Raw genomic sequence first — 26,743 nt, 5'->3', positions numbered from 1 at the left:
ATCCAATTTTTCTGCATTAACAGTCCTTTCATGACTAATTTTATGAGCACACATCCATCTGGAGTTCATCCTCATGTAGAGGCGTATACATATCATGGGTGTATAAATAGAGTGCCATCTTTACAGTAGCACAAACAGACAAATTCCTTTGGTTTGCTCCTGGGTGTGTTTGTCTGCCATTCTCGGTAGAGTGTCAGTCCCATGGGGGGAAACAGACAGATAGGGCACATCCTGTGGACCGCTGGAACCGACCTGGTGGAGGAGGACTGGATGGGCGGAGTGGTGGAGAGGCGGAGTGGGTAGTGCACCACAGATGTGAGCCTTGAGATAAGAGGGAAAAGCTTTCGTAACAGGATAATGGCTTCCTGTTTGAATGCTCCGCAAATTGTTTGTCGGGTTACAGCGGCTTTGAACAGAGACGCGTTTATCTAAGAATCAGGCAGACAGAGAATGCAAAAACAAGAACAACAAAGACTCCTTGTGCTGTTTACTGGGATAATGATTTAGCTGCCGCGACTGACAGCAGCAAAGGATCTAACAGGAAGGAGAAATGTTAAACAGGAAGTTGTCTGGAATCTGGAGAGAACACTGAATTGCTGCCTGCAGTTAAACAACTGCATTAAAGTCACAGACACTGCCAATATTTTCCACAGGATTTCAACATTTTTACTGTTGTTGGCAGATTTAAGAAGACCACAACTGTTGCAACAACACAGTTAAACCCTACGAGACAAGACAAAGTCAGATTGGGAGGATTACTCAAGCCTTGTGTACCCATTTACACTTCACACCAACTGGTCTTTCAAGAAGCTGGCTTCAAAACACAATTTGCAAGCAATTCCCTTACTTGTCAAGCTTTGCTTTCAAGATTGAGCTGCCAGACAGAACCTAATTTGTTAGAAACAAATAAGTTCTCTCCATTGTTTCAGGTGTATTATGTCACTGCAATATGCTCGCAAGAAGGCTACATAGAGAGCACTGACAGGAGAACAAAAACAACACAGAGGGAGACTAAAGGAAAACTCTTCCTGTACTGACACCTGTCATGATGCGGGATCATCCATCTCAGTTCTCTTTTATCTGAAGCATCTCTTCTCTTGCCTGCTGACTACAGATGTTAAAGGGACAGTTTGGATTTTTTGAAGTGGGGTTGTATGAGATACTTAGCTACAGTCAGGGTATTACCTACAGAACATGGCAGTCTGCAAGCTCCTAGTTTAGAGTAATAGGCAGGAGTAATGCCACGGAAGCTAAGCAATGTACTGCTGTGTTGGTGGCAGCAAAAAAAAACAACAACTTTTTAGCCACCTAAAAACCCCTGAATATCAGTTTAAGTGTACACTTTATTTAGAATATTTTCACTGCATTACCTTGCTGTCAGACAGCTCTTTCTGACAGGGAACTGAGCTGAAACTAATGGCCCTGACACACCAAGCTGACAACTGGCTGTCGGTCAACTCCCATGCTCTGTGAGGTAAAAATGCTGTTTTTTTTTTTCAATAGAGTTTGGTGGCTCTGACAGCGTCTGCTCCTTCATGTCAAAAGGGGTCAGCTGAGGTGATTCGGCATCTGATTAGGATGCTCCCTGGGTGCCTTCCATTAGAAGTGTTATGGGCACATGCCATTGGTAGGAAGCCCTGGGATGGACCCAGAACATGCTGGAGGGATTACATATCTCATCTGGCCTGGGAACGCCTTGGGGTCTCCTGGGAGGAGCTGGAAGGCGTTGCTGGGGAGAGGGACGTCAGGGTGCTTTGCTTGGCATACTGCCCCGAGGACCCAGCTTCGGATAAGTGGATGAAAATAGATGGAAACGGATGAATGGCTTTGAGGAGGGAAAAATTATGTTTCAGTTCAGTGTCCTGTCAGAGAGGACTGTCTGACACTATCTGGCAAAGCCGTGAAAATATTCTAAATATAGAGTATATTTAAACAGATATTGATTTTCTTTTTAGGCAGGCTTTTTGTAACCTGGGCATACACTGTTTTATTTGAGCCTGTTTTAGAAATGTTGATGTTCATTTCCAACTCCCATGGTGCAAGAAAATTATCTATGATGTGAAGCCAAACCTAACAATTTATGTGCTCACACTGTGCGGTCCAATTGTAAATCCAAGAGATGAGTGCTCACACTGTACATGTAAATAGATAATAAAACAGTCTGTTGGCCCCTGTGGACTCTTCTCGCTATTGACAATTGTCAATAAAGATTAGTTTGGAAGCTGTGTGGCAGGTAGAAGTTTGTTTATTAGCAGAGGTACGGTTTACAACGTGGAGACAGATGTCTCAAAAGCAGCTTAAAAGTTGATTTCTGCAAAATTCTCTGTCTCTTTCTCTCACACATATGCACACACACAAAATTAAGCATGTAAGAAGCATCAATAAACTGGTTGGGTGTACACTGCGCAGTTGAGTCGGGAAAAAAGGCACTGACCTCGGGGAATCGACTCGTGACTCTGCTTCAACTGTGTGAGAGCCTGATGACGACCAACCAAAATGTCAAAAATTCACCCAAACATCTGACAGCAGTCCAGGAGCAGTTGATCAGGCCATGTTTGGTCCTCCTCACTACCCCATGTACACTACGTGGCAAATGACGCTGAATGAAGCTGAAAGTCGGTCCAGCTCTTAAATGAGTCGTGCAGCTTAAAAATCAGATGTAAAAGGGGCTTACATGCTCAGCTTCAGGTGGCAAAAATTTGTTTTGCTGCTGCTTACTCCTGTCTCTTACTCCAAACTCGGGGCGTGCAGACCGCAGTCTACTGTAGGTAATACACTGACTATGGATAAGTACCTCACACAACCCAACTTCCAAAAATCCAATCCATCCCTTTAAGGCACATCTGTCTCCTGTAGATGGCTGGTACAAAGAGAGAAATGAGAAATGTCTCTGTATAGCACAGAGACAGAGATCTCAGGTGGGCTTTTCAGCTTTGCACACTGTAAAGAGGAAACCCTGATGGAAGCGTAATGTGCCCGAGGAAACTCAGGCCTCGGCTGGATCTCCAACTGAACACAAAAAAGAACGATATGCTTTTAAAGACTAGATCTACCTGGACTAATTAAAAAAAAAGGCTCTGAAATATGGTCTTAATATAAAGTTAACACAAAGCTAGTCTGCAGCTTCAATTCCGACTTCCTCTTTTCAGATTTAACTGCTGCAAAGTGACCTCGCTCCACCTTTGCTATAGCTTAAAGCACTTCGCTCACAACAGTCCAGTCTGAGTTTATCACTTCTGAGGGATTGAGGCAGATTTGTCAGAGACAGCCTTTGGCTCCGGTGCCCTGAGGTGGAGCTTCGGGGTGCATACCAGATATCATCAGCCTGTTTGGCTAACCGTCCGGGAGCCTGGTGGGTCCCAGTCTGACCTCCATGTTCCATATTCATGTGACATTCTGCTCTGGTAGCCTGCCAGAGCTGTGTACAGAGCCTTGATCCTGTCCTCTGAATTTAGTGCAGCACAGACTCCAACTAGAACAAGAACTAAGGGGATACAGCACTTATCTGATATCTACAGGTTCCCTGGAGGCATCATCAGGGTCTCCAAGAATATTTTTTTCATTCGCACACAACAGACCGCCGAGAGTGCAGCAAGACTTGTGGTTAGAAAAAGCATCACCCTGTTTGCACACCCAGGACACCCCTCGCCTCTCCCCTTGGGTGTACTCACTCAGCAGCTGGCAGCGCAGGACCTGCAGGCTTGTCTTCATGGTATCATGTGATCCGGTTCCTCCTCCACAGTGCTCATGGTTCTCTAGTATACAGAGAGAGGGAGAGAAAGAAAGGCAGGTAAGGTGAAACTCCCTCGTATCAAAATCACATTCAAGTCATGGTCAAGTATCAGAGTGATATACTGTGATTATGTCTGGGTAGGTTTAAGTAGAGTAGACACGGAAAAGTATGAAGGGATTGCAGATAAGATTGTGTGGCTTAACCTTGACAGTTTAATCCTTGTAATGACTGCCAGAAAACAGTTACACCCCTCACAGCGGATCATATGAACTACAGCCCAACTAACAATTCACAATAAAAGACCAGGTAGCGCTGCGGCGGTGGTCAGCCTCAGCTGCCCGGCTTCAAATCAGCATTGGCATCCTGCAGGCTGTGCTGGTCAGTAAAACCAATTATGGAGCATTAAACATTGAGCAGTGAGTCTTGTTCTGAGACAGCCGCTGCGTGTGTGTCAGCCACACAAGTACCCAAGGGTGCTCTTTAGGAGAATGACTCACTGATGGCCTTCTGTTAAATGAAAGACCCCCCACCCACACACACACACACACACAAATCTCCTTTTACCCCCAGAGCAGTGCATGTGTGTGTTTGCCTCCCTTTGTGGAAGTGCCCTTGAGCAACAAGCGTGCCCACATCACTCATTCACACAAACCACGTAAACAGACACATGCTTCTAAAGAAGTGTATTCGAACACACACACCTAAGCACCCTTCACCCTACCTGCATGAATAATCTGTTGTGAGTGTGACATGTGAAATTGGATTTGCGCCCCCCAGGATGAGAGGTCCGGTATCAGACAACCTGTGTTTCTGTGGGAGACGTGTGAGATGAGAGGGACCGACAACAAAAGCACAGGGTGGTAGGGTGCTGATCATTTCATAAGGTTTTATTCCTCATAAATGGAGCCCCTCTCTGGAGGCTGAGGACACACACACTGCATCTGAGTCATCCTGTTTATGTTGCTGCCATTACGGCAAACTTTTAATGCTTGTAAACTGTGTGGAGCTATAAATCTGAACGAGTTTTTTGTGATTTTTTGAAAGAATTGTTGAGTAAGGACGAGACATGCCCGAGCATGAAAAAGAAAATGCTGAGCAACATAGCTGATATCAAATGTGATAAATGTCCATATTCATGTATAACAGTAAATATGTTGACAAGTAGTCACCCACAGTATTGGCTTGTGTTTGTCCCCAAGTAGCCAAAATGACCTGGCCCAGCATCGGCCCAAATTTGGCACACTGCAAGAAATAAGTTGGGCCGTGTCCAGTTGCCTGACTCAGCTGAGACTCAGCATGAATGATGTCCGAGTATCGGGCCAAATAAACTGTCCCAATTTTGGCTGCCAACACTGCCATCACTTGGTTGTTGTCAAAAATGACGAGGCCAAGCATTGGCCCAAACTTGGCAGGCTGAAAGAATTATGTTGCACCACATGCGGCTGCCCGACTCAGCTGAGACTAGACATGAATGACGCCCAAGAATCGGGCCAAACAAACTAGCCCGATTGCAGCTGCCAACACGACCATCACTGAGCCGTTGTCAAAAATGACCTGGCCCAGCATTGGCTTGTACATGGCACGCCGGAAGAATTAAGTCGGGCTGTGTCTGGTTGCCTGACTCGGCTGAGATTCGGCATGAATGATGCCCCAGAATCAACCAAATAAACTGGCCCCATTCCAAGCTGCCGACACTGTCATTACTGGGTCTGGATGTTGTCTGGCAAGTTTTGCTTACCTTGTTATTAAAATAGCTTAGTGTCCATGAGACTCGTGGGAACAACAATTTTTGATATTGGTCCAGTATTGAGCAAGAGGGCTGCAGCCAGCAACGTTGAAACAGGCTATGATGTAACCACTAGGGGCAGGTGCGCCCAAAGAATTTACGCAAGTATAAGTGTCTGACATTATAGAAAGGAACCTTCAGAAAAATGAAATGTTTGTCTGCATCTTTCGCATCTGTTTTGTTTCCAAGTCTCACTAAAGAAGAAGTCACTCATTCTGAAATCTCACAGACTTTCTCACATTGTCAAAACCAGGTAAATATTCAGCCAGTCTTTTAGATCAGAGTAAGATATGCTTTCTGTACTTCATCACAACAAAATATTACCGGCACTCCTTTCTCCACCTATCATTTACATTTCCGCCATCTTCTTCCTGCAACAAATCACCTCTCTTGAGATTTTAGAACGAGGCATCTCCTTTGGTGAGACTTGTAAACGAACAGCCTGGAACAAGCAAAAGGTGACGAAAAACGTTTGATTTCTCTGTAGGGTCCTTTTGGTAGTGTCAGACACTTAGAATAACAATCTGAGCCTAAGAGTGGCAAAAACAAGCACTTTAAGTGGACGTAAATTCACAACGTGCGGCTACCCCAAGTAGTTCCATTGTAGCCTGTTTTACAGCTGCTGGCTGCAGCCCTCTCATTTAATACTGAACCAATTTTAAAAATGTTGTTCCCATAAGTCACTTGGACACAAAAAATGGGCAATAGGGTCCAAGTTACAAAATACTGGAGTGCCTTTTTAAGAGTATACCTACCTACTTATGCCATGCTAGCTGCACAACACAACATGGCTCGAAATTTGTATGGATTTATGGTGTGTTTGCCTCTTAACAAGAAAAAATCAAAGCTTAAAAAAATGGCCACAGATTTGTATCAAATAGTAGTTTGGAAAAACACTCCTCTATGTCTCCCTCTGTCTCCACTCTCCTATTAGAAATAAAGCATAAAATAAATGAAAACAATAATGTAAAATAAGCAACTAAATTGGTTATCAAGGCTTTTAGATGACATATGCACACAATTTTGTTCTTGTTCCAAGTGTTTAGAAAATGAAAACAGAGATCCTCGCTGCTCCGCCGCTCTTAACTCACAGCTTTGACTATAATGGCGTGGGCTCAGACGCAATATAGTGCGAGTAATTGCAAAAGAGATGAGGCTGCAAGAATACAGTCTTAGCGGCAGAAAATGAGTTTTCCCAGCCTCACATCTGAAGAAATGACACGGGCTGCAGCCATCCCAAACCCATCATTGCATCCATTCATAGCCACACCATAATGCTGCAGTGACAGCAGCTCCATTGCAGCTTTACCTCCTTCCTTGTGCTTTAATTTTTTTGAGCATCATGTTCCTGGCCTAATGAGCTCAATGGCAGGGTGTGAAGAGAGCAGCTGAGCCTCTCCACGGTGATTACACCTCATCAGCGCTGCCAAGCCAGCTCAGCCTCATAGACACGCTCTTTAATTTGCAGGGCACAAGGGGTGAGGCTAGGGGAAGGTAGGGAGGGGGAAAGTAGAGATAGTGGCAGGGTGTGTTTGATTTATACGTGTTATCACAGAGCAGAGCAAGGTTTTGGTTGAGAAAGGAGGACAAGCTGCATGGACAAAAGACAGGCTGCGTAGGCCTCCTGCAGGGAAGCTGAATCATAGTTCAGCTCGGCACACGTGCAGGTAAAAGATAATATGAGATGACAGTCAGGGTCGCGGCACTACCAAAACCTCAGACAGGATTAGAGGTGGCAGCTGCTGACAGTTGTGTTGCTGTAACGCTTAACATTCACCCACCAACGCAGAAACCTCCAGTACCTTGGACTTGTTAGAAGGGAAGCTGGTGAGGGATCACGTCCTTGTTGCTGCACAAGGGATTCCTGCTGGGTGGATGGAGGCAGAGTACAGCTGTTCACACAGACACTGCTGCTACATTACGAAACGCAGCCCCCTCATTCACTGCAATGAGACCACTGTGTGGGTGCAGCAGGGATGCCGACACACAAAAGGCTCTGTCAAAAAAATGCAGAGTTCTCACGCAAGATTAAACATTAACCCTGGCTCAATTTCATACTTTTTTCAACCTCTCTAATAAGCTCTCAACCTCAGGGATGTATTCCTCCAACAAGACTTCAAGGATCATATTTTATCGTCTCTACCTGAAGAACATGTTGCAGGGATTACTTTTTCAGGGTTAGTACAGACAAGGGTGAGTTAGATTCAAGGACTTTCAAGTTCTTTTTCAAGCACTTGTATTTTCAAAGACAAAGTGTTCTCTCCACAACCATCTGTTGCAAGAATTGTGTACAAAGGACAGCACATGCTGCAGCAAACTATTAACCTCCTCAAGTGGAGTCCTGTGGGGATCGACAGATGAAAAATCCAGCGGTGGCTTGCTCTAGCTACATGCTGCTACTGTGATTCAGTGGTTAACAAGCAGAGGTAGCTGCTAATAGCCACTGCTGCAATTCACAAACTCCACAAATCCATTCAACATTCACAATCACACGGCTGCTTATTCACTGCTGAATTATAGCTAAAAACGGCTGATGCTGTTCTTGTGGAAGTTTTGCAGGGTAGTAACATAGCCTGTCACCAACTATTTACTTGTTCAAACCGCTCATACAGCATAAGAAAATAATTGCAAGCTTCCTAGTTTAGAAAATTTTTCTAATACGATTCAGAAAATCTTTGATAATTTTGTTCTCTTCAGTTTCATTCAAGTGCTTATTTCAAGGACCAAGTAAAAATTGTCTGATTGTTAAGGTATTCAAGGACTTAAATTTCTTTGTGTCAAATTTGAGCACCTCCAGAACCTTGTACAAATTCTGTTCATTTGTAGGCCATCCCAGAAGTTACCGTTGCCCTGGTTCCCTCGTCAAAAATCCAGTGGGATTTTTACTTTGAGTTTTGGATTACTGCAGAAAGTAAGCTCTGTGACAAACAAAAGTGAACTATACCTACAAGTTTTGTTCAGCAAGCCACTTTTGTGATTTTAAGGCGTAAATTCAATCCCTGGATGTAAAAAGCTAACGTTAGGCTGTAAATAAACTACATCACGGTTGTATGACTTCAACGTCAACCCCACAACAAAGCTATTTAGGTGGTGTTCAGCATGATAACGTTTGATGTCCCTGACAACATCTGTAGTCTCATTTACTGCAGCCATCTTTTTTAAGACATGTAAAAGGTTCAAAATTTACAGTGGGGTATTTACCTATGTATTCCACATCGAACAAAACCAGAATATCTCTTATGCTTGTGGTAACCACAGACCTTATTTCAGAGCTAACAAAAACCCATTAACTTTGAGATGAGGGAACCAGAAATGCAAAAATGCTAACTCAAAGGCTCATAGGACTCAGAATTTTGTGACTTTGGGTGACCAGAATTCATTGTGAGGATGTCTAATGCCAACGTCAACTTACCGTAGAATACTGACAACGGAGGACATTATATTTTGTTGGTTATAAGTTGTGTTGTTAGGAGCACAAAATCCAACTTCTCATGTCAACTTTATCTTGACTTTAAATAATGACATTTAGCCATAAGGTATGGAGAACAAAACCCAACGTCTGCGAAACATTGTAATGTTAACATCCACACAACATGAAATTCTAATATCGTGTTAGACATTTAAAACTTAATTCTCATTCCAACCAAAGTTAAAACACCTGTCTGACAAAAGTCTAATATCTTACATCATATTGACGTCTGGTGCCAGCTGGGTGGAACTTTATGAACAGCATGTGTTCTCACTGAAAAGTAAAAAAAAAAAAAAGGTTTTGTGTTTATTCAAAAAAGCAGATGGATATCTACTCCCTCTCCGAGCCAACAACAGTGTCAGCAATAACAAGGCATTGTATGGTCCAAACAGGAAAGAAAATGGGGGGGGTGCGGACGATTAAAAATTTAAAGGCATCCTATACAGTAGTTTGTTTACTGTTCATAAACATGCTCGCAAGGAAAAGTGAAAGTAAAACCCAACCATAGATTCACATTTTTTGGCATTTCACCTCGCTATATTTGCATTTTTTTCTGCGCTGTGTCTCTTGGATGCCTACTGTTTACAGTCTGACACCTGGTCACTACCTTTAGAAAGCCCTGACGTCACCTGAGCACTTTGTGAGTACACACCCATAAACCTCCGGAACACAGAAAATAAGAAGAAAATAATAAAATACAGGCAGAAGGCCACACACTGCCACACACTTCTAGCAGGTCATAAGTGATGACTGAGAGGGATCACTGCTGTATGAGTCAACACATTGTTTTCAGACAAACCCTGCATAGTGTACCTTGAAAACGAAACCTTTTAGTGTATCAACACTGGCTTCAACAATAATAGATCAGATGTACAAATGCACCACACTGACACAGCTTTTTTTCAGCTTAGCACTTTACACACAGCAGCGTAGCTTCCTACTGGAGAGGGAAAAAAGTTGCATGGCAACTGACATGCACACAGACGGCAGCTATCACCATGGCAACCCTAATGGTACATTATATTCAAATTCATTCACAAGGACATTACAGGGCTCAACCTGAATCAGGAAAAAGAAAAAAAAAGAGGGGGATTTAGAATTACAGAAATTCCCCCTGACTATGAGCAGAGTGAGAAATCCAGTAACAATCTGCTTTTCTGTGAGATTCGGCTCAGGCTTTGTGATTGCAGTCCTGCTGACAGGACCTGGTCCCCAAAGGTCCCAGACTGCAGTTCTGAATAGTTTGTCTGGAGGGGGTGCAGACTGGAGGCCAAAGCCAAGGTCACCCGAGACGTCACAATGAAATAAGCCTGTCACTCTGTCTCTCCGTGGCCACCAGCCGCAGGGATAACAATGCTTTTAATTTTGGACTTCCCTCTATTCTGCAGTTCTGTATAGGAGCCGTGGCAGCAGGCTGGCTGCTTGCCCACAGTGGCTGCAGCTTGAGAGCTTTTCCATAACGAGGGAGGAGTAGGAGGAGGGAGGGGAAGTGTGGGAGTCGACAGCGACGGTGTGAACTACAGTGTTGTGCTAACACAGTCAACTGATAACTGGACCTCCAATCACAACTGTTCTAACTGATGCTTTTCTTCCTCTGATGCTCTCACGCCTTGGTTTATCTCTCTGTTATAAACTGGAGGAAGCTTCTGCCTGAGGACGGAGGTACAAAATAAAGAGAGGTGGAGTGTGAAAGCTGGGGCTTGGATGTAATTGGACAGATACATGCAGCAAAATACAGTGATGTGCAAGAAGATCTTTACATCATTACAAAAATGCTGAAATCACTGCATCAAAGCTCAGGCTGGACGTGATTGCAGCTCCATATCAAGTTGTGTGAAACCAACTTTCCTCGACCCTGCCCTTCCACATCGACCCACAGGGGACATGCTCAGACAGAGGGCGCCCATTTTTCCTTTGATGTTGTTTCACCCTTTGATGGAAATCAGCACACAGTCCCTGATAGCTCTGTTTCTGTAGACTTGCTCTATCCATGTGTTTCTTTCCAGACTGGCAGGGACTGTGGCTGTAACTCAGGAGTAGAGCTCTACCTCTGGGGAGGTGGTCACGCATTCTTGGTGACCTTGCAAAACAACCGAATGCTTGGCACCAATCTTGTGAGACTGTGGCTTATTGTGCAAACGGGGAAGCTGATTACTGATTACAGCTGTGAACAATTCTGTTATGAAACCATTTTTCGTCAGTAGGAGGCTTAAAGACCAGTGGCGGTGACTCAGGAGAGACTCTGGGGCTTTGATAACTTAATTGTCCAGCCAGGATACACACAACAACTGAAATGATTACGAGTATTGATTCCATGCAGCAACAGGACTAAATTAAATGCAAGCAGCAAGAACTACAAAGCAGGAAAATGTTTCCAGGGAGCTTTCGAATCCCTCCATCCCTGAAAGGCGGCCATGTTGCTGAGTCACCGTGGTGAGCTGTATGCGTGAGCGCTGTCAGTCATGGCCCTGGATGGTAAACCTGGCAGGATGAGTTGCTAGGTGCTACGTCATGAAGGCTGGCAGAGGATGTGCAGGTTATCAATCAGCACCATCACTCCCCTCCAGGCTCTGCCCGCGGTACAGCGACACACCGGCCATTAAAAGTACATTAGGCTCCCAGCATGCTGTTCACTCCGAAGTGGCACCGGAGGAGACACATCAGCCTCCCTGTCCCAGACAGTCACTACTACACCTCACTCTGTTATATGAAAGCAGGACACATGAAAAACTCAGTCACACTGTGCAAGTGAGTCAACATGTGAGCTTCAAAATATTGTTTCTTTAAAAAAACACTGAAGAGCTTAAAAACCTGTAAGTGTGCACATTGAACAAGCGGACCAAAGTGAGGTGGAGGGCCACCATAAGGCCCATATAAGGACTAACTTTACTTTTCTCTCTTATCGTATCATTGCTAAAAGTTTAAGATTTCTGCACTTTATTTTCTCTATGAACCTGGCTCACTGACTATATTTACTATATTTACATACGCACTGATTATATCATATATCATATCCACTGTTACTGTGGATATGACAATATTATAAATTTAAAAGGGGTCATGTAAACAGCCTATCCTGTTTGGATATTCCAAATTATGCCTTATTCCGAATGTGGCATTATTCGTTTATGACATGTGGGATATGCTGATATTATTCAGGTTTTAGCATTCAGAATATGCATCTGAACTGTTTTTTTTTTTACAGCAGTTTACGACGCACTTGCTTGTTTAAGATCAGCTCTGTGCATTGTCATGGATGTGTGTGTCATACATGCTAACAAACTAAATACCTTTGAGTTTTTGAACAGTTGGCATTCTTGCCAACATTCAGATCTCTAAAATACAGAGGATTCCAAAACCAAAGCAGGGGGCTTCCTTCAGAAAAAAAATAATTTCAGAGACTTTGTGTCCTGCAATCTGGTGGCTTTTTAAATAACAAAAAATGGTTTTACAAAATCTTTCTTTTAAAACTTTCTGTAAGACACAGGAATTCTTTTCATCCACAACATCTGAAATTTGCTTGACTATTTCTTTCTCTTAATACTCTACAGTTCTCTCTCCATCTCTCACTTAGTGAGGAGAACAGGGCAACAGGAAGCTCTCTTCAGTGTTTTGCGCATGCTAGAAAACAACATTTGGCGTAGCTGTATTGTTGTCTGGTTAAAAATAGTGGACCCCAAGAGTCGTATGGAGTATACATGTACAGCACCAGAAACAGATTGTAATAACAAAAAGGAAGAAAGGTGTAAAAATTTGTCATAAATTGGATAAATCATTTTTTTGACATGTTTAAATAATATAACATCTCATGTTTCCTTTAAAGACAATTTGAACACAAATTATGTACTTTATTCATATAATTTATATAGTAAAACGTGACAACGTGGCAATTCCTCCTTGCCTCATTGTCGGCCATCCTTTTATAAAAAAAGGGGCCAGCCCACCTTGGATGATGTAGAACACGGTGATTGGCTTATAGCCATCCAATCAATTAAGTCTGTGCATTCTGGTGGAGCCAGATGACAGTAATCATAAATTTAGACATCCTAGAAAAGTTATGTTCATTGGAATGGACAGGGGATCTGAACAAGTTAAAGACCTCACCTTGGGCTCTGGGGAAATACACAGAACATGTTTCACTATCCTCTGACATTTTATCGACTATTCAACCAATCGATTAATCGAGAAAATAACGGGCAGATCAATCGATAATGAAAACAATTGTTAAGTGCAGCCCTTCTTCTCACCCTTGCTTCCAAACAGAGACCCTGACCATGATGTTAGAGTAAACAGTAAGTGGAATCAAGGTAACCAAAAAACCCAGGTAAAGATTTGCTGTATGCACATAGAGCATCTACAAACAAATCTCCAGGTATGAAACAGTTAACTTTAACAGAACAAAACGCCTCCAGGTTTATCTTCATATGTCTCACAATGCCAGCATCATGACTATACAGATAGATTTGTGCTCTGTGAGCAAGCTGTCAGTTCACATCCATGTCTTGGCTACAGTCCCCAAGTTAACATATTTCATATGTCAGTACTGAGAAAGCAGGACAGTGTAGCATTAAAGATGATGCGCCTGTCAATATTCATTAATGCAGAAGCCATGGAGAGCAGCACAGGAGCAGGAACATACTCTTCTTAGTGTGTTAGTCACTGTATAAGTGGGATTTTATTTGTTCTCTGAGCATACTTTGAAGCCCTCTATCCTCCTCCGTCATACATGCCAAAAACAGTGAATCTCAGCTTCACTCTCACATCACATCAACAATGAAGAAACCTGCTGCAGCCCTCGCAGGATGAATGAATCTCTAACTCATTCAGTGGAGAACTCCCACTCAGGAAGAGCACAGCACCTGTGCTCAGGGGCAACCGAGGAGGAGTAGAACAGCATCGCCAGCCTCTTCATTACTCAGCGCACTCACACACAGCCAGGACCAATGACTAAAGCAATTCATCAGAGGAATCATGGCTGAAGCCCTATCTGTGGGTGTGTGAACACATGTGAGACACAGACAGAGAGATAAATGGTAGCCAGCACGGATTCCTGCCCATTTGTACAGCTGCAACATTTAGTTCATTTAAAAGAAGAAGGTTTACAGCAAGAGCTTCCTGTGCACTTCAGAGCTGTTTTATATCTGATGAGCAGGTCCAAGTCAAATGTCAACTCTGTCAGAACAAGTCCCAAGTCAAATCCTTGTGGGCAAAGTGCATGTCAAAATCTAACCAAGTCAGAATCTGAGGCTTTTGCTTTCAAGTTTAAAGTCAAGCCTTGCAGTCGAGTCTCAAAAAAGCCACATCTCACAGCTGTCAAGTTCAAGTCAAGTTTCAAGACTCATTTTTAGTGACTTAAGTTCAAATCATGTCGAAGGCTAAAGGTAAGTTGTCAGGCTGTTCTCATGCACTGTTCGTAAATATACCTGTGAAAAGTGGCACACCAAAAATTGTATATAACAAACAGAATCATGAGGCAGTAATTTGTGTATAACCCACGTAATCCAGAAGTCTGTGATCAAAAATGTGCTGACAGGAGTAAATAAGAACCGTAAAGACAAAAAGTCAATGGAAGGAGGCAGGTTAAGGTGGTGGACTGGTCAATAAAACACAGGACTTTCCCCCAAGAGACTGGTGTTCATGTCCCCTGTAAAACCAAGTGAACTTTGAGATAGTTTACGGTACATCATCACCATATCTTTATCTTTATCTCATCCATATATTTTCCTATACCTACCCTACGTAACTTTGACGCCCAACCATGTTTCTTTTACTAAATCTAACCCACGTAACTTTACGATCCCCCAACCATATTTCTTTTGCTAAACCTAACCTACGTAACTTTGATGCCCAACCATGTTTCTTTTACTAAAGCTAACCCACGTAACTTTACGATCCCCCAACCATATTTCTTTTGCTAAACCTAACCTACGTAACTTTACTTGCCTAAACCTAAGCTACGTGTATTTACGATAAGTATTTAACATGACAATGCCATTTATGGGGCACTAATTCGTCAGATATCATACAAATTCCTCTAATACAGTATTACACTATCATTATTATTATTATCATTAGTTAAAATGAACCTTAAAGGGATAAAAACAGAACAATTCTGACAGTCACTTCAGGACGAAGGGAGATGCAAATGCATAGCTGAAATTCTCCTTCCACTTGCTTTTTTTTTTTAATATTGTAGATAAGCAATATATACTCTGTGTACGGCTTCACGGTATGCTGCTGCAACCCTAGTCCCGCATACCAAGCTTTTATTGAGTCAATTCTCAAGTAAGTCATATCTCACAGAAGTCAAGTCCAAGTTAGGGTTAAAGTCTTTTTAGTGTGACTTAAATCCAACCTGGTCCAAATGTAAAGTCTTACAGGTCAAGGAGTTAAGTCTCCTCAAAGCCTCATTTTGTTAACTTAAAGAGATACTTTGCTGATTGTTAACCAGGTCTGTGGCACCGTAGTGAGGAGTGTGTGCAGATGAGCAGTGTTCGGCTCATCCCCCGTGCTGGCAGTACTGGAAACTCCCTACCTGTACCGTCAGCAAAAATCCCCTGGATGATGTGAAACATGCCATTTTGTTTCATCCTGTAGATTTTGGCTGGCAGATGGGCAGGAAGCTCTGTGATCTGGCGCCTTTACACAGTTCATCTGTACACATTCCCCACAGACCTGGTCGAAAATTTGCAAATATCCCTCTAAGTCCAACAAAGGTCTCAATTCCAGTCTTCAGGCAGTCAAGTCTCCCAGGAGTCAATGCTAACCCAAGTCTTGTGTCTCTAGTCTAAAGTCAAGTCTTTAGGGAGTCAAGTCGAGCCAGCACTGGTATTTTTTTTGCACTGTGAGACAAGGTGTCGGACTCGGCTTCACTGTATCACACTGGGCAGTCATTAAAACCAAGGGAAGGCCAGACTGTCTGACAGATTCAGCAGGGGATTGAATCAGTGGAACAAAGAGTGAGACAGGTAACAGAGCCCCAGGGGAAAGAGCTTGTGACAGACTTTGTTATATCACTGGAAAGACGACACCACCGGCTGAATATCAAGCACCTGGAATGATTGAAGGAGGAGCGCTGTCAGCGGATGCATTTGATTAGCGTTGAAGTCAGACCTGACAGGCCAACAGCACACAGGGAAAACTTTATCAGTGATGTTACAACAATTGCCCACATGGAAATCCAGTATAGAGCCAACTAACAAAAGCCTCATTTGACAGTTTTTAAGAAAAGGTGTGGGCGGTTATGGCAAGAGTACAAAATCAGCTAAAATAAAAATAGAAGATTGAAAGAAAGTGAGCACAGCAGAAAAAGTTAAATTACAGTGCTTCATCACAAAGTACCTCAATATACCGAACATCACAGATAGACACAATGCTAGAAGATGTCCAACACTGAATCCAATTTGATGGATTTCTCCTGTAAGGCCTCCCAAGTGGATGATATTTGGCTATTTTTTTGTTACAGACGGTGCACACAGACCTGTATTACCTGCAAAAGCTCTGCACAAGCTTATTCCACCTCTCCTGAGAGAGTTCTTGAGCCAGGCAGTAAAGGAGCAGACATTGGGATGCAGCTCACCCTCGCCACTGTCTGAGTCGTAAATATCCTCCCCTCTGTCTCCTTCTCTCCTTCTCTCTCTTCCTCTTTCTGTCCTTATGTGACCCCTGACTGAGTGAGTGACTGACTGCTACTGCGAGTGATGAGGAGTAACGTGAGACTACAGCGTGTCACGTCCCCGCTACGCTTGTCACAAGCAGTAACACAATCAAAAAATAACATTGCTGCAAAATAGGTGAAAGGGGCTTAGGGTGACAGTTAAATTCACCACACTTACTGGATGATAATGACACCCGCCAGAGTGTTTGGGTTTTTTTGGTGCACTGATCTGAACACAATCCAGACACTCATGGCAATGCCTGTTTTAAGGCATCACAGCTCTGTAAAAGTCACGGTAGTAGGCCGAGAGCCAGATCCATCCCTCAGGGTGTTTTTTGCTACCTTTATTTCACTATTATTTCCTGTTAGTCTATACCTTGGGCTTAAAAATTGATAACAAGCACCCCCAACTCGGGCCCGTTTGGTCTCAGAGGGCCCAAAAATCTTTTTAGGGATATGTTTTTGGTGAAATGATGTAAATGCAATTTCCTATAATTGCATAAATAGTCATTCAAGTATGAAATCTGACAGGGAGTATCCTGAAACAAAAGGGTAAGTAGCAAAATAAGATTATGGGCCTTGCTGCCATCCCATTTTAAAATATCACCCACAACATCCTCAAAAAGACAAAAAAATAGTGTCTCATCAAAAACAATTATTTTCCAGCACTTTATGGCGAATATCATGTCTTATATATCTTGTGTATATGCTCTCACATTCATAAGCTTCAGTTTGAGCCTGAGATGACATTTCTGTCTTACAAATTACACTTGCTGTGGCCTACGTTCTTCACTTTACCTTAAATCAGAGAAAACTAAATTTTCAGTCCAGGGATGTCACTTTCCGTTAATTTTGCATTCAATAGCCTGACTCCCATTAACTGGTAACTAACTGGTTCATTTTATGAAATAAAAATGCAAAATGACATGAAATACAAGCGGCTCTTTCTTGTAGTCCAGTGTTCCATTAACTCTTTAGCAGCTTTATCACCGTATTTCAAAGCGCTATCCATTTAAAGGTGGTGAAATTTTAATGTTTTGTGATGTGTTGCCTTTGATTTGACTAACAGCTAGCCGTGTTAACATGCTCAAACACTGGTTACTACCCACCCTCCAGTCTCAACGCGTTAGCTAACGTTAGCCATGGCAGCGCATTTGCTAGTAACACCGTCCCAGTGGTAGGACAATGATGCTGTGAACACATGGTGGCCAACCTCAGCCATATAGTGTACGTGACCTGACATAAACTTATTACCTTGACGGGACTTTAGCTAAATGATCTGGTGCTGATTCAGGCCAAACTTGGTTATGTGAGGAAAAGGAATTTTTCTCTGAGCTGGTTGTCTGAATAGCAAGAAAACAGTAGTTTAAGTGACGGGAAGCTGCAAAAGCCTTTAACATTGTTGACTATGTAGCACTAGTTATCGGCAGTTATCACTATGTTTCTGCATATTTACATAGCTAGCCAGTTGTCTGTTTCCAACCAGATCTGAGTAGTGTGGCCAGGGCTTTGAAACCAAATTTAGTAGTGGTCAAACAGTGGTACTGCAATTTCTGGGGTCTGTCACGTGATGCCATTGGGCCCAAAAAGACTTTTCCCTTATTGTTACATTGGTAAAGAGACGTCTGTAAACCAGTGGATACATTTTTATGACTGTCACAACTCTCACGAAATTACTTGTTCCACTTTGAATATTTAATCCATTCAGTCTGGTAACATTTGAAAAGTTTTTTATCCCCATTCAAGTTTGTGGAGCACGTAACCAAAAGTTGCTCCGCTTAGCCGGCGGAAGTTGGCTGCTCTGCTGTGCTCAGCAGCCTTAAGTCTCTAGTGCCCCTACTCTAAGGGGCCAATGATGCGGAAGCAGCCCTGATCATCCAGTTAATTTCCTACCGTGGGCATAGAACGGTTTTGGCTTCCTGCACCACTGAGCAACTTTCATATGAAGGGAGCCTTGCCGCCAATGCTGCATCCAGGTCTTTTAGTACATCTATGGATATACAAATGAACCATTGACACTCATACCACTCACTCACTAGCCTTTCAGATAGTCTACTAGGCAGCAATGTGAACTTCAAAATGTTGAGTAAAGCAAATCTACAACATGTCACCATTAGAAATAGTAATAACATGGTGTTTTCAATCCTAAAACACCTTCTTGAATATAAACATTTGATCACACAGGAGATTATGTGACTGATCAAGCTGATATGCCTGCAGGATTACATACGAATCTAAATAGAAGTGCTTTCTAGCAGCATTTGGTCGATAGCAGATTGCCTTGTTTCAGACTGTGCTGTTTTCAAAGAGGATTTGTTTTCTTTACCTTTGATTTAATGAAGTGAAAATGAGGTACTGTGTGGACAAAGCGCTGCTTAGTTAGTTTTGTTAGGCAGAAAAAGAACAGAACGGGAGACAGAACAGGTCAGAAGGCATGATGAATAATGTAGAAAAATCACCCTTTACAAGGTTTCTGATCAGCAGCTTTGAGAGTAAGTGAATAATTCGACTGCATATGGAGCTATGAAATCTGTTTGCTAAAATGAAAGCGACCCTGTCTTTGCCCTCCTTCTCTTTCATATCTAAAACACCCAGGGAAAAACATTTTATCAAAGCCTCATCTTTGGCTTCTGTCTCACAGCCAGATCTCCAGACCGTTACATCTCACAGTGCGGCTGGAAACTGTCAGGCCAACAAACAGATTGATATGTAAAGTCTGCCTTCTCTAGCTTGGCCGCATTGATTATTGGACCAGCACCACTCAATGAGGCCACAGTAACGGATAACAAGCACATAATCCTCCACGTAATGGCTGTCAAAGATCTAAATTTACACCAGGAAAATAGGCAGGGAGACCTTTGATGAAGTATTTGGCCTCATCCATCAAAGATTTTATCACCGCTGGATAGATATGCGTCTGTGGACTCTCCTTCTTTCTCGAACTTCTAAAGCACTAGTTTTTCTTTTAGAAAAACTATTTTCAGAATTGATTTAGCCTTAACTAATGTGGTTTTGACTATGGCTCTTGATTTAGTTTCCCAGAGGCTGAGACAACCGGTTTATTGAGTGTCTGCTCAGTGATAACTTTCATTGCTGTGTGTTCTCCAGGCATGGATCCTTGGCAGGCTGGGGATGATAGACTAACTTTACATAAGTGCACGGCTGTCTGACTCCCAGAAGCGGGCAGACGACAGAGCAAGAGGCTGTTGCCGCTCTGTAAAGTGATCTCCAACAGCGGTTCTAACACAGGGCTTGATGTTGTAGAAAAGCTCTGAGCTACAGGGCCTCTCTTCTCCTTCATCTCCCATCTCTCTTTGCTCCCCACTTCTTTAATGTCATGTCAAGCTTTCATCCGAATAATATCCTCCTCTTCCCCCTTCTCTCATCTTTATTTCAGGCTTGGTCTTCATGCTTTGAGTCCCTTGAACCAAGAAGGGCATGTTAAAGCTGCCAGCATCTGGCAGCTGGCAAAGGGGAATTAAAAAAAAATAAATGTCATGTTTTTACATTTGAAGCTTCTGTTGAGGTTTTCAGATGAAGCTTTGTATGTCTGTTGTCATATTTTTGATATCACACTTAAAAAAAACTTTGAACTCAATCCTAATTTTTAATAAAGAGATTCATCGTATTAAATAAGTTAGTTTTTCTTTTATTGAATTAACTTTCTTCAATAAATAAATAAATAAATGTAATTTATGGTGCTGCAAAAGTTGGTGTTTAGGGTTTAGACAACAAAACCACTTGCTACTCAACATTGTAGTTTCACATGGGACACAAACACCTGCCTCCTGGGTCAAAGCCGCCCTAAGCAGACTTTCTCACTCTTTATACGTAACTCTTTACTAATGCCTCAAATGGGTTTACATTTGAGTTTGTTGAAACCCTGTGCGTCTCATACAGACGCTAAAGGGTGGCCCAACTGCCAAAGTGGGCAACAATTATGGATTGAAGCAGAATACAAAAACATGTTATGAATTTTGGAAGTTATTACATTAAACTTTCATTGATAAATTTTGACTTTTGGACTTTCAAACACTCTGGAGTTATGGGAAATGTTTGGATCACACGAGTCAGAAACAATCCCACACAGCCACCACTGGAATCAAATTCCACAAACAGCATAATTCTAAAAATAGTAGTTAGTTAAGCTAATGTTTATGCTATGCAAACTATGCAGAAATACCAGGTTTAATCAGAATAAATAGATATTAAAAAAAAACAACAACAACAAACAAACAAAGAAAAACGGTGCACAGAGGTCGAATTTTGATTTTTAGAAACTTCAAACTGTGTGGTACAGCCCAATAACCAACAAGCAAACAAGTAATCTTTACTTGCTTTATTACTGTGCACATTTTAAGTGTGCACATAGATGACACTTTGGCAGTCAGTATATAAGATACTGATTGTACTATTTTGTTTTTTAGTAACAGGAAATTATACCAAAATGTGAGTAGCACCTCCATTTCCATTACATCTTGAACTACAGGGTCAACACCAAAAAACATATTTTATTATAAATTAAAGCATTTAAAACTGCAGTAATCAATGTTTTGTGTTAATAATGAATCAAATTTCTATTTGAAATTTGACAGGGGCTGCTTATTGTGACAAACCCACAGAGAAATATTACCCAACTCTACAGTTGCCCTCAGATCTGCAGGGCATTTTAGTGACTTAAAGCGCATTGTTTTGGCTTAACAGCCCTCAGCTTTACTGTTTTGGTTCACTATTACCGCTCTAGTCAGCAGCAGCAGACAGATGTTTTCAGTAAAAAAGGTCTAAAAACCCACCACATACTTTCTGAAAACAGCAAATAAAATTAGCAACTAGTAAACAACTTTTTATGGTGAAAGTTAGTCAGTGTTGTAGTTTCATCTTTTTCCTTCAGGTGGCTAAAAAAAACCAAAACACACAAAAAAAATAAAACAATTAATGCAGCTTAAAAAATACATTTTCAATTCCTATTTCTCCAGTGTGAATAAACTTAAAGCACAGTGAGAATTAGGATATGGTGTGCAATTTTCGCACAGTTTAAGGTTGCGATTTTTGCTACGTGATACTTAACTGTCATCATGCAAATGTCAGCTCACAAAAGAAAAAGGCAAGTTATAATTATGACTGGAGAGTGACATTTTTATAATTGAGAAATTGTAAAATTGTTTCAGAGCACGGGAGAAAAAAACTGAGCAAAAAGTTTTGCAGAACTATGGCAGGTTGACAACAAAATCAGAAAAACATTCAGGGTCACATGTTTTGCTTTACAGAGGGCTACTGCACGGAAGAATGAGTCAATATTAGAGAGCGTCCACTCTCCCCTGTTGGCCCCTGGAAAACCCTGTGAAGCCACTCTGACATTAGATGGATGAAAGCCTTATCTGCGGACACACCTGTCCCCTGCTTCACCTACCTGCTACATTCAGCCCAGCAAGCATGTTTCAAAGCATTTCCAGGCATTGTGTTTTTAGGAGAGCGATCATTACTAAGAATGTTAGCCCAGCACACGAAAAAAAGTATAACACAGTGTAAAAAGTTTGAAATTTTAGCCAGAAGTCGAACATTTTCTTGATTTACTTATAAATATTCCTTATTATTATCTAATTTTAGGTATATTTTTGAACAAATACAAAAAAAAAAATCTAAAATATATGATGACCAAAGCTTCTGATTGGCAGATGTATCTAGTAGTGTGTACAGGAGTGTTGGAGGTTAGCACTACAGCAGATTTGCAGTGAAGCCGGTGACGTGGATGTCTCCATCTGACAGCCCGTCTGCAGCAGGTCCAACACCTGTCACACTTCACTTTCTGCCAATGAAGGTGATGGCCGGCCTGCTGGTGGCAAAAGGTGACCTGGTTTGAGAGCAGCCAGTGGCTGAAACAGAGTGACTCAGCGGGAGAAGCTTTTCAAAATGCTCAACGTGAGTCAACCTACATTTTCTTCCAAATGCTGAATGACTAATATGTTGAATTCTGGTACGACATTCAACAGGGCATTAATATGAATTTATTCAAATTGTCTCAGGGGAATTTTCTGCTTGAGTATACAGCCACTTTTAAAAATCACAGAGAAAAAAAATCCAACTTCCTGAATAAGATGCTGCACATTTGCCTCATTTTTAACAAATTTATTCTCAAACTGTTGTCAGATTTGTAATATAATTTCAGCACAGATTGTTAGCTACCTCCATAATCAGCTCTGACAAAACAATGTCTTTAATTCAGAATGTTATTGATTGAGTGTTAATAATATTATGAATTAAAGCTGAGGTAGGCATTTTGGTGTCATTGGGCAAAAATCCCCAAATAACTTTGAGTGTTTTGTAATTTAAGAGAGCACTATCCTTCTGCACCTTCTCTTGACTCTGTTTTCAGGTTCTAGAAAATCTTGCTCATGACAGGAGACAATCACAAGTCATTTCAGAAAGGGGGTTTTCCTATTGGCTGTTCTACAAGTGCAGGTGTGCATGCACGTACCTTCAATGGAAAGCTGATTTAATGGCTTAAAATCCTGCAGAGAAAGTTGCTATTTCAGCATTGGCAACAATTCCCTACACTGCAAAGCAACCCCAAAAGAGAAAGATGGTCTGAAAGAGAGTCTAACAATAAATGAAACAAAACACGTGTCAGCATCGTCAAAGCATTTCAGAGCTGGACAGAAAATGTTGCGAGGAATTAAGCTACGGATTCTAATTCACGTTTATGTAGCTCATGTTAGCTAGAGAATCAAATAACAGTGCGTCCTCTGCCTCACTCCCCGCAGCTACAAACGTTCTTTGGGAGGAGCACTAGCAGCAGCTCCAAAGATGAACCCCCCAGTCAGCGACCACAGCAAACCGAATCCAGCCAGCACAAACCTCAGCATCCCCACCAACTTGCCATGAATCAGCAAACTTTCTGTTGCTGCTGTTACACAGGTTAGAACAGGTGCTGCCCCCCACCACCAGCATGCTGTGTTTGCACCAGCCAAATTAGAGCCACTTCAGAGCCCACCAAAGCTCCATCTCCTGGGCCGCTGCCCACTTACCTCCCAGAAAAACCATCTGTAGCAGGGAGAGAAGTGGAGGGACCATGGGGTGGCTAGCTAGCTAATGCACGTCTCATTTGTGGTCTAATAAACAAATAAAGAACGACAGCATGACAAGTAGGGGCTGCAAAAATGAGCGGCACAAAACTCTACAATGAAATAAGTTTAAATACATCAATATATGAGAAACTTTAGGTTAATGTATGAAGCGCATGCGGGACGAGGGTGTATTTTCAGATAGTCTTTTTTTTTTTTTACCTTTTCAGATTTCTGCCTACCCCAGCTTTAATGTCACTGACTATTTCTCTGAGGAACAATTCTATACATAGGTCTAATATATAACAAAATATGTGTCTGTCTCACACATATACACTTAATTTTTGCGTACAGATGCTTTTTTGCTTGTAGATGCCTATAGATGTGATGTAATTAGTCACCGTACATTCTCAAACCTCATCAGACGTTAGAACTTGTTTTTAAAAAGTCTTTATAACATTATGCTATAAATTATTCTTTTGATAAAAACTGTTTTTTATTTCTCTAGAGGTGTTTCACTGTTTATTAAAAAGGCATTTATGCTTTTAGACATGGATTTGTCTATTTAAGTGAAATAAAAATTGTGTTGTTTTTTTTTAACTAATAGCCTTGATGTCCTGGCATGTGGCCTTTGTGACCTCAAAAGAAATTGCAGGCTGAGTGGCCTTGTGCCCAAAATTAACAAATTCCATTCGTAGCACAGAATGAAACTTGTGAGCAAATGCAAAGAAATATGATCATCGAAAAAAAGATGGACAAGATGTAAAATGTTTATGCATCTCCACCAGCTACAAAGAGGGAGAAATATGCAGAATGATCCCTGAATGTGCATTAAAAAATAATCTGTACAATAAGCTGCCACTAAAGTGCGAATTTGCCCGTTGCAACTTTAAATTCAAATTGTTAATGCATGAATATGCTTTCTTTTCCTGTTTAAGATTGCTCTTTTATGTTTGTCAAGATTGGGAGAACAGCAACATCCATGGGACATCCCATCCAATCATTTCTCACTCTTCAGTCTGTTCTCTGCTCTGATTGGTGGGGCAGAAGGTATTTTTAGCTCCAGATATTCAATAAAAGCAGACACCTCTCCAGAGGTTTTAAATTGAGACAAACAGACAAGCCAACACCACAGCAAAATAGCATGACACAGCAGTAGCACTGCAACGCCAAGGGTGCTGTCAGCAACCATCTATCCTCCAGCCTCCCAGCGGGCATCACAGTTAACACGAGGCCTCCCTGAACGCACCTTAGCCTCTTAGACCGAGCAGGTGACTCGTTAAGAAAGCAAGCGATACGTCATCACAGAGAGCGAGACCACAAGCACTGGCTTTGATACACTGAGTCAAAACTTCAGGGCCCAGTGAGAGTGGAAGCACTATTAGTGCACTGCAGCACAACTGCTGCAACATTAAACTGTGAAGGACCATTTGTCAAAGTGCTTCCCACCAGAAGTGGGATGCTGTGTCTGAGGGCAGGAGAGTTAGTGGTCTTAAGACTCGTCCACTGGCCCCAGAGGAAACAATGACTCATATATTGATGAAGATTAATTAAACTACCCTCCCATCCTGAAGATCTCTGATGAACGGACAGATACTCGCACATGAAAGGGGGACGCAGTTGAGCTGCATGTCTAAATGATTCATGTCATCTAACAACGTATCATGCATGAACATGAAAGCAATTTTATTTGCCTTGAGGGTGAGAGATTAAAAATGTAGTGGTGTAAGATGACAAACCGAGAGGTTGTACCCTGTGGGCATGAACCCAGTTCTACTTTTCTAGGTTTTACTCTATGCAAAAACAAGATACTCAGGGTTGTCGCCAACACTGAGGGCCATAATACCATAAACAAGCTTAATCCTTTTAAATCAACATAACAGACTTAACAGGGTGGGACACTGTACTTATTTCAACATGCTGAGGGTTTTAGGCAAAAACAAACTCTGGGCTGTTGGAGTTATGTCAGAGTGCTTTGCAGCCTGACTCAAGGTATCAGTGTTATCAAAGTGATGGTTCGGATATTTTGAAATGTGGTTTGTTTTAGGTGCTTATCCATAATCAGTGTCTTACTTAAAGTAGATGGCAGCTGGCACGCCCCCAGTTTGGAGAAGCAGACAAACAGGAGTACCACCACAGAAGCTCAATAATGTACTGCTATAGTTGAGAGCAGCAGCAAAATGTGTTTTAGCCACCTAAAAAATCAATATAAGATTAAGTGTATGCTATGTGTAGAATATTTTCACTGCTTTATCTTGCTGTTTGTTTCTATTGCTCTCTTCAAAGCCACCAGACTCTATTGACAAACACGTTAAGTTTTACCTTGCTGAAAAGGAGAGCTGCTGTTCTACTGCTGCCTCGATGGTTAGTTTATCGTGCAACTTGGTGAATCCAAAATAACCCTGACCCTGACTCTCATTGTTGCTTTGGATAGTAGACCAAATTATTTTAATTCAGTTTTACTATCTCAATATGTTATGAGGACCAAAAAGAAAGCTGAGTTTTTTTAATTTTTATTCCAAGGCCAAGCACGAACTTCTCTGCTCAAAACTGTGTATTTTACCTCTTCAGGCCTCTAAAAACATTTGAAATGAAACAACGTGAGATGGGAACATCACTCTTTGGTTGAACAATGACTCACAGAGGTATTTAACCTGTGACAAGTAATCCAAAGCCCCTTTCCCACTGGACGAAAAAGCCCACTAATATCTTGCTTTTGTATTTAGTGGGAAAGGTTACAATGGGCATTCATTCCCTGGAAAATGACTTTGCAGTAGTCACCAGTATTTATCAGCTCTGACCAACACAGATGGAAACATGAAAACCAGGTGAACAGGCTAATTTTCACCCTTTCGTGGTGCGATGCAGTGATGCGCCACTCCAAAGTCGGTCAGTTCAAGCAGTGCCTAAAAACGTTCCAAATTTGTCAGCAGTAACTTAAAAAGAGAGACTGAAAAACTAACAAATATAAAAAAGGAGTTACCACCATGAAATTTTCACAGGCCTCCATGCTGCTATCTACTGTTCACTATCATGT

At 41.9% G+C, this 26,743-nt stretch overlaps 1 protein-coding gene across 1 annotated transcript in view; it reads right to left on the bottom strand.

Moving 5' to 3' along the window:
* The window catches only part of tmem108 (transmembrane protein 108), a 70,788-nt gene that overhangs the window by 25,087 nt on the left and 18,958 nt on the right, over nucleotides 1-26,743 (bottom strand). The window contains exon 2 of the mRNA XM_078162560.1: nucleotides 3,672-3,755. Coding sequence (XP_078018686.1) covers nucleotides 3,672-3,711 — 40 coding nt within the window. The 5' untranslated portion in view covers nucleotides 3,712-3,755. The remainder of the gene's footprint in view (nucleotides 1-3,671; nucleotides 3,756-26,743) is intronic.

The sequence above is a fragment of the Epinephelus lanceolatus genome, chromosome 20 (genome assembly GCF_041903045.1).
Source record: "Epinephelus lanceolatus isolate andai-2023 chromosome 20, ASM4190304v1, whole genome shotgun sequence".
NCBI lineage: Eukaryota > Metazoa > Chordata > Actinopteri > Perciformes > Serranidae > Epinephelus > Epinephelus lanceolatus.
The sequence above is the reverse complement of the archived record's forward strand: the minus strand, read 5'-3'. Positions and strand labels throughout refer to the sequence as shown.